Source organism: Eumetopias jubatus, unplaced genomic scaffold, assembly GCF_037043125.1.
Source record: "Eumetopias jubatus isolate StellerSeaLion01/CBP00866 unplaced genomic scaffold, mEumJub1_p1.0 scaffold_7, whole genome shotgun sequence".
Classification (NCBI taxonomy): Eukaryota; Metazoa; Chordata; class Mammalia; order Carnivora; family Otariidae; genus Eumetopias; species Eumetopias jubatus.
This window is the reverse complement of record NW_028274813.1, coordinates 10,808,668-10,817,554: the sequence shown is the minus strand read 5'-3', so window position 1 is coordinate 10,817,554 and position 8,887 is coordinate 10,808,668. Positions and strand designations below refer to the sequence as shown.

At 56.5% G+C, this 8,887-nt stretch overlaps 1 protein-coding gene across 1 annotated transcript in view; it reads right to left on the bottom strand.

Annotated features, from left to right (window-relative positions):
• Positions 1–251: 251 nt before the first annotated feature.
• Positions 252–8,887, bottom strand: part of PRIMA1 (proline rich membrane anchor 1) — a 56,015-nt gene continuing 47,379 nt past the window's right edge. The window contains exon 4 of the mRNA XM_028103174.2: positions 252–354. Within this exon, the coding sequence (XP_027958975.1) occupies positions 252–354 (103 nt within the window). The remainder of the gene's footprint in view (positions 355–8,887) is intronic.

The window sequence follows — 8,887 nt, the reverse complement described above, 5'->3', positions numbered from 1 at the left end:
AGACAGGGAGGAGATGTGCGGAGCCTGGGGTGGCAGCGCTGCCCCTGGGAGCTGCGTGCAGGGGAGCCTGGCTCAGCCTGGTGTCTGTGCTGCCCTGCCTGCGAGCTGACCAGGGGCAAGGCTGGGAAGAGGTTGGTTTCTCCTTCGGAAGTCCTGGACAAGCCCAGTGTCAGCTCGGGTCCACCTGCTTTCCCGGGTCCTCTAATGCCACCAAGGTACCCCTCTGGCCAGTGGGTCCGGGCTCTGCAGACTCACACCACGGCGCTGTTCACGTCCACCCCTTTGTTGCTCTGTGAGGAGGTCATGGGATACTCAGCAACACTGGTGCCGTTCTCCTCTTTTCTCAGTGGTTTCCTGGGTGGGGAGGCAGGGACAGCCGTTAATGACCAGGAACTGGGGTGGGGGTATTATGTCCTTTCAGGGAGCCCACCAGGCTCTGTTTTGGGTTAGCATCCTTGGGCTGCTGGTCTGGTGGGGGCCAATCAGAAGCTGGAGGTGGTCTCAATGAAGGTGACCGCATCATGTGTCATGCACACCAGGGCATAGTTGAGAGTGAAACAGGGGAGCTTTTAATAATGAAGCAGGGACAACAGGCATGAATCGGGATTGTTCTGGACAAATGAGAAAGGAGAATGTATGGTCAGCCTAGTAGGACACATGGTTGGGCTTTGATGGGTCTCACTGATTATGAGCGAGCAGATGCGGAGATGAATATTTGGGGGTGAGGAGTGAAAGAGGAGAGGTGCCAGAGGTTGGATTTTGCAGTCTTGCCTCTGTGTGGTCAGAGGTAAGTGGAAAATGTGATGAAGAAGATGGCAGTGAAGGCGATGCTGGGGGTAGTGATGGGGGTTGAGGTGGCGGGAATAGTAATGCGGCGGAGTTGGTGGTGGAGGTGTGGTTGGTGGTGGAGGTGGTGGTCATGGTGGTGTGGGTGGTGGAGGTGATGGTGATGAGGGTGGTGGTGGTTATGGTTGTGTTGATGGTGGTGGTTATGGTAATGGTGATGCAATTGATGTTAGCCGTAGTCATGGTAATGGTGATGGTTTGGTTGTATTGATGGTGGTGGTTATGGTAATGACGATGGTGACAATGGTGGTGGTGGTTGTTGGTGGTTGTTATGGTAATGACGATGGTGATGGTGGTGGTGGTGGTGGTTGTGTTGATGGTGGTGGTTATGGTAATGACGGTGGTGATAATGGTGGTGGTGGTGGTTGTGTTGGTGGTGGTGGTTATGGTAATGACGGTGGTGACAATGGTGGTGGTTGGTGGTTGTGTTGATGGTGGTGGTTATGGTAATGACGGTGGTGACAATGGTGGTGGTGGTGGTTGTGTTGGTGGTGGTTATGGTAATGACGGTGGTGACAATGGTGGTGGTGGTGGTTGTGTTGATGGTTATGGTAATGGTGGTGCAGCTGATGTTGGCAGTAGTCATGGTAATGGTGATGGTTTGGTTGTATTGGTGGTGGTGGTTATGGTAATGACGGTGACAATGGTGGTGGTGGTGGTTGTTGGTGGTGGTTATGGTAATGACGGTGATGGTGGTGGTGGTGGCGGTGGTTGTGTTGATGGTGGTGGTTATGGTAATGACAGTGGTGACAATGGTGGTGGTGGTGGTTGTGTTGGTGGTGGTGGTTATGGTAATGACGGTGGTGACAATGGTGGTGGTGGTGGTTGTGTTGATGGTGGTGGTTATGGTAATGACGGTGGTGACAATGGTGGTGGTGGTGGTTGTGTTGATGGTTATGGTAATGGTGGTGCAGCTGATGTTGGCAGTAGTCGTGGTGACGATGACAGTGGTGGTGGTGGTTGTGCTGACGGTGGCAGAGGTGGCGGTAGTGAATGTCCAAACTAAAGGAGTGCCCACTAGTGGTTCTCAAACACTTCATGTTAGGACATTTGAAGTTCATTCAGAGGCTGTTTAACCCCAATTGCCATTTCTCCTATCCATACACAGCTCAGGAAGGCTGGGAGGGAGGCTTTGAGAAGGCTCTTGCCCATGTGCAGAGGTTCTGGATCCACAGTCCTACTTTCTGGCCTGGCTCCAATCCCACCTCCTCTCCTGCCTGGTTCAGGAGGGCTCTGGCCCCCAGCGCGAGGCCTGCTGGCTACAGCCTCCCGATCTTGGCCACTTACCGGCTGTGGCACCCAATCCCATATTGCAATACTGCTGCCCCTTGTGTGATGCTGAGGCCCATGGGGTCATACACTCAGTCACCTCCTCTGTCCCCGCTAATGCTGGGGCTGAGCCTAAACTGGCCTCTGTTGTGTGTTGTCTAAACTGAATGTCCAAGGCCATCTTTGAAAGCCTGGTGATTGGTTGCTTCTGCCTTCTCAAATGTCCCTGGAGCCTTCCCAAACCCAGGCTGAGGAAGACTGGTACCTGGTGACCAGTGGGTGCCTACGGGACAAAGTCTTAGGTGAATTAGTTTGGGGGAGGCAGGGTCTGCAGGGTGGTTATCAGTAGTTTCATGGGTGGGATTATCAGGCCCGTTCAGAGGCAACACCCTGAGATCACATCTATTAACTGTTCCCTTTTTCCTTGCAGCAGAATTAGCTCACAAAACATAAAGAAACCCAAGTGCACTCCCTCCGGGTGTCAGGCTCAGCCACAGTGGCTTCTAGAAACATGAGATGCAAACTAGCCCTTCCTCCTGGGGCCTATCACACTTTGTGCAAAGCACTCTTGGTTACAGATTTTCTTGTCCGCTCTCACAATGGTACCCTGAAGAAGCCAGGCCTGGGGTTAAGAGATTCATTTCATGGGGAAACTGAGGCTTAGGGAGAGCTGTCACTTGCCCAGGGACCCCCAGCTGGTTGGGGGCCACCTGCTCCTACCACATCCTCGTCCGGACATCTTTCCATTACGTCAGCGTTCCCAGCAGGCGTTGCCCCCCAACACAGGGGGTTCCCATCAGCTTGGGAAGGCCTTCCTCCACCCTCCTCCTGGACAGTTCCAAAGTTTTCAAGGGTCCCGTCTCCGAGAGGCCCCATCTCATTTTCTTGAACCCAGCACATCCCAAGAACCCCATTTTATGGATACGCTCAGGGACACTTTCCAGAACCTCCAGGTTTGTAGGGGTCAGACAGCTGCCTTGTTTGTGATGGGCTTGTGGAAATGACAGCCTCTGAGCCAGCCTCTGTCCCTGGGCCTTTCCCCCTTGGTCTCCTTCCTTTCTCCCCTGGGCCACCCACCCCTTTACAGGGGCTTCGAGCAGCTCTGACTTTGCTGGGTGGGCTTTATTCCCGACTCTGAGTTTGCATGGCCCGGGAAATTGGGTCGGGGGGGGGTGCACTTCCTACATTTGTCATCAATCTACAAGGGGGGGGATGAACATCAGAATCAGGATTCCAGAAAATAGGAACAAACATCTCTGAGCCCAAACGCACACTGCTTTGCTCCCTAGTAAATGTTCAGTCTTGGGCTAGGTCTGAAAAGTCAGCCGGAGCAGGTCCGGGTCAGGGGAGATAAGGCTGAAGGGCCTTCCAGAGTGGATAACGGAGAGATGAAGAAAGGAGTCTGGAACTCCCATGGAAATGGGCAAAGCATGGAGGGCACAGAGTAGGAAATCAGCAGGATTTCTTCCGCCAGGAGAAGAGATGAAATTTCTAAAGCCAGGCTGCTGGTTAGGAGACCCCTTTGCATTCCCTGGAGCCTTGGAGGGAAATGTTGGCACAGAGGGCCCAGCAGGAAGCAAGCCTGGCTGGAGGGATGCTGAAGACAAGGCAAGGAGACAGCCCCAGGGCCTTCTCGATGGCCCCAGCCAGCTTCCCAGGCAGGAAAGGACAAAGGGGGTCTGGGCAGGGGTTCCACCCAGCAAAATGGTACTTGTGGCTGGCGCAGCCCACCCTCCCCGCCCCCCACCAGGAGCATTCCAAGAGTCTGGGCATGGCAAGGGGAGCAGAGGGTCGCTGTCCCAAGGGTTCTCTTGAGAAATGGACCTGGTCTGCTCCCCTCCTCCACCAGAGCTGAGCCCTCAATCACTCTACTCTCTGGCCCGTAGCCCCAGCCCACTCCCAAAGCCCTTTTGGGGTTCACAGAAGCCCAGTGGAGTCTGAGGTGTTAGCTACAGCGGGAGATGGCTCTGCCTCACACCTCCCCACACTGTCCTTCCTCTAGCAGGGCACTTCACGGTGGTGCTGCCCAAGCACTGGGATATCACGGCTCAGTAAACCCAGGCCCCGCCACTTCCAGCTGTGTGATCCTGGGCAAGCCACTTAACCCCTCCCTGCCTCAGTTTCCTGGCCTGTAAAATGGGCACAATAACGGTGTCCATTTCATAGGCTTTTTGGGAAATACATTAATGTGGGTTAAGCACTTAGATGAGCATCTGGCATACAGTAAGTGCTCCATAAGTGTTTGTTAGCTCTCGGTACTGCCGTTGGAAAGGGGTCAGCGGGGAGCTGTCCTGTGGGCAAGCGGCGGCCAGCGCTCTCCGGTCTGCACAGACTTCCTACCTAATGCGTGCCCCGTGGGGCTCCAGAAATGCCAGAGAGGCTTGCTGGGACCCAGCCTGGCTCCACGGTGCCGTGAGACAGCCAGGGCTGGTCCCACTAAACCAAAGAAAGGCATCTGCACCTTGGTGCAGGAAGGGATGGCCACAGACGACGCCCTACAAGGCATGGTTCCTAAAACCAAGAGAAAGGGGAGTGAGCTTTTCCTTGGCCGTGTCCAGGATTCCTGCGTGCCGGAGGTGGGTCCCCCGCCCTGAGACCCTTCCCCCTTGCCCGGCCAGCAGCAGGCACTGCGTGGTCTTTCCATGGAGCACTGTGCTGACGGCTCGGGGGGCTCAGGTCACCAGCCATGGCCTCCGCGGGAGCCGCCTCCCTGCGCCACCCGCCTGGGCAGGGAGGGCCAGGACCCAGGCGCCCCTCTTGGGTCCTGCTGACAATGATATGACAGGTCCCACCCTCAGCCTGCTGCTCTGCCAGGGGAGCTGGGGACAAAGACAGCTCTGAGGAGCCTGGCAAGGGAAGGCTGCCAGCTCGCTCCGTGTCTCAGGCCCCCCACGGAAGGGTCTGGTTTCCGTGAGGTTTAGAGTCTCAGACTCCCTCTTCCGAAAGCATCCATCCTCCCCTGCACCAACCCCCGAAACACACCCCACCCCGCCTATATACACACACCCACCCATACCTACATACATACCTACACACACCAGAGCACCCATACACTCACACCCACGCACACCCTTCACACACACACACCCCCTTCCATGACGAGATGCCTTTGTCGCCTGCAGGCTTCTCCAAACCTGGGTCAAGAAGCCAGGAAAAGCCTTTGCGAGCCACCCCCAGGGTAGTTGCTGAAGAAGCACAGCCTCATTTCTAACCCAGCACACCTCCCCTCACCTGCGTGAAGGTGAGTGAGTCAGGTATGCAGCTGAGGAGGATCCTCACCCTCTCACCGAGCCCCCGGGTGGACTACCTCCCTAGGGCTTCCTTGTCGGGCCACCTCCGGCCGAGCAAGCTGAAGGCGGGCATCGGGAGGCTCGCGGTCTGGCGTTCGCCTGGGACCCAGCCAGCAGGGCCGGACATTTGGATCTCACTCCAAGGGCTCCTTAAATCAGGGACTCCTGTCTTACCCCTTGTCCCGCCCCACAACCTCCACCCAGCATGTCTACAGAGATGAGTTCAGGGAGGGATGGAGCTTCCTGGTGACAAAAGCGCCCTGAGAAGCAGGAACCCGTCTGGTTCCCCCATCCACTGGCGCTGAGCGTGCCCACCATCTGCCTGCCTTTCTGGCCACGACTGGCCTGCAGCACCATGGGCCTCACTGCACAAAGCTGCTCCCCCTGCAGCCTGCCTCCCACCACCAGGACGGGATTCCATCTCCAGCCACAGCAGGTTGGTCCCTGGTTGGGGGCAGGGCAAAGGGGCATAAATGAGCCCGAGCGAGCATCTCCGCCCAAGGCAGATGGGGACACACAGTGCGCTTGCCTCTTCGGGGCCACGTCTCTTGCCCTCGGAGGGAGGACTGTGCAGGTGATAAAGATGAGAGATGCTGTGGCCTGTGGGACTCAAGAGAAGCCTGTGTGTTGACCCCACCACTGGGGAAAAGCAAGCCCTGTGCTGCCTGGAGGGTGGCTGTGAGCCCCGGAGGAAAGACCACCAGCCCCGGAGTTGGAAGACTAAGTCTTGGTCCTGCAACAAAGCACAAGACTCTGTTCCCTGAATCCAGCCGAAGTCCCCAAGGAAGTGAGATGGTCTTGGAGCGGCCACGGCCATGTGTCTGTGCTCAGCGCTCAGCCAGAGGTGGTCCCTCCCTGGAGCACACTAGCTTTGACTTGACTCACGGCACAGTCAGACGTGGTGGTCTGGACTGCCAGCCAGAGAGGCTGGATTTGGCGCCTGGGGGGTGGTGCTGTTACAGGAACGTATGGGGGGGGCAGCACGGAGAAGTGACAGATGGGAACGGTTGGGTCTCAAGTGTCCAATCACTGCATCAGGCCCCGCCTGGCCCAAGAGGTTTTGGCACAGAGACAGCTCCAGTCTCAGAACCCCGGGGATCTGAGGGGCCTTCAAGGTGAGTGTCTCGCTCCCAGTTCATGTGAGATGAGGCTGGATGAAAAGGTTCCACTCCTGTCCCCAGTCCCTGCAAACCGCCCCCCCCGCCCCGGGTCCTGACTGTGCAGGCTGGTAGGGGCCGCGGGGAGAGGGCTGGGCCGGTGGCGTGTGCACTGGGGCTGGGGAGGAGGCAGCAGAGGGCGGGGGGCCTGCCCCAGTGTGTCATGCCCAGGCGGGAGGGAGGCCGGGGAGGCCGGGTCACCCAGGGCATGGGGAGGGGGTCGCTGAGTCACTGCGCACGCACACCAGCTGGAGGACAGCATGAAGGCGGAAGACACTGGGGCTTGGAGGGAGGGGAGCCGAGCTGGAAGCCCAAACTGGTGAAGGGGAGGGGCCAGGCATTTAAAACCGGGCACGTGTTATCTCCTCAAAAAGCAGATTCTACTTCACTTACCCAGAGGGAGAGAAAAAAACTGAGTTCACTGAAATTCTCAATAGAGTTTGCTAATTTAAAAGGTAGAATTTGAGGGCACCTGGGTGGCTCAGTCAGTTAAGCATCCAACTCCTGATTTCGGCTCAGATCATGATCTCAGGGTCAGGAGATCGAGCCCCCATGTGGGGCTCCGTGCTCAGCAGGGAGTCTGCTTAAGATTCTCTCTCCTCCTGCCCCTCCCCCAGCTTGTGCTCTCTCTGGCTCTCTCTAAAATAAATAAATAAATTAATTAATTAACTAAATAAAAGGCAGAATCTGGCAAGTCTATGTAAACAAGCCTCCATTCAAGCCACAGAAAGTCACGGAATAGTGACTACGCGCCAGATGCCATCGGGGAGATGAGGGAGATAAGATGACCGCCCCCCCCGATGTGTGTGCAAGTGTACACGCGCGTGTGCACACAGTCCCTCACACACATGCGGGGGCACATGCACGTGTAAACACCAACATTAACCTGCCTAGAGCAGAGAGCAGAAACATAAATCAGGGAAAGCTCCAACTCCAGGGCTGGGGCCCGGAAGAAGGACCTAGACCAGCCTGCGACACGGGTCAGAGGAGGTGGTGTCTGAGCTGGGGCCTGAGTGAGGAGTAGGAAGGGGTGAGCTGTGAGAGGAGTAGCACTGTGTGGCTTAGAGGGAGCTCCCTGTGAGCTCAAGGAGCACTGAGGAGGGCTGGAAACCTCCGTGACCTGAGCCAGCTCTCTTCCCCAGCCTGGACTCAAGTTTCCTCCCATGACCCGGGAGGCTCATTCTGGCTCAGACCCCACAGGAAACTCCCTTCCACCCTAGGCCGCCAGGTCTTCTCTACTGGCCACAAAGTCAGCAAGAACCCACCCTTCTCGGCCACCCCCTCCCAAAGCTCCAAAGAGAATGTCAATTCTAAAAAGAAAATGAACTGGGCGCCTGGGTGGCTCAGATGGTTAAGCGTCTGCCTTCGGCTCAGGTCATGATCCCAGGGTCCTGGGATCGGGTCCCGCATCGGGCTCCCTGCTCCTTGGGAGCCTGCTTCTCTCTCTCTCTCCTCCTCTGTCTCTCATGAATAAATAAATAAAATCTTAAAAAAAATAAATAAATAAATAAAAAGAAAATGAACTTCGCTGGCTGACTGGCTATGGGGTCTGTGATTCAGGGAAGATCTTGAAACAACTCCACCATGGTGTCAGGCTGGAAAGAGCAAGGATGGGAGAGGGAGCGGGCTGAGTGGGGCAGGTTCCCAGGGAGCTGCTGGCTGCCCATCTGCCCCGGAGCGGACAGAGCCTCCAGGCAAACCCGGCACCTCGGGATAGATCACCTGAGGTAGCAGTGCACACAGAGAGGAGGTGTCGCTGACTCCAGGGCAATAACCACATCGCCGCACACGAGGTGACTGAGCGGCAGACAGCACGCTGTCGTGTCAAGGTAGACTCTAGTCACGACCCCCACCCGGGAGACCCCTGTAGGCAGGGGATGGGGACCGGGTGGTGTTCTGTATGTCTGTGGGCCCTGGGAGGGTGCTGAGCCTTGCTTCTTGGAAAGCCAACAGATAATGTATGAAATGGAAAGAAAATCCTCATAGCCGTATACACAGTGCTCAGAGCATGGAAAGACCAGAACCACTGACACCCAGAAGCGGTGGTCTCTCAAGAACGTGGCTGCGGGGGGAGGGGGGGCAGTCAGGGGGCTGCTGTATTTCTTACCATTCTTGTGGCAAGTTGATGGTTTAAACTATGTGCCTGTATTACCTCTATAAAAATGTAAAAAGGTGGTTGTGGGATGTACGAAGCCCTAACCTTTCTTTCTAACCATAAAGCCGCATCAGGAAGCAGGCACAGCGTTCCCAACTCTTGGGGTGCGGGTAGCACCCCCTCTCCCAACCTCTTCTCTTTCTCTCCTCCAGCTCTCTCGGATTCTCCCC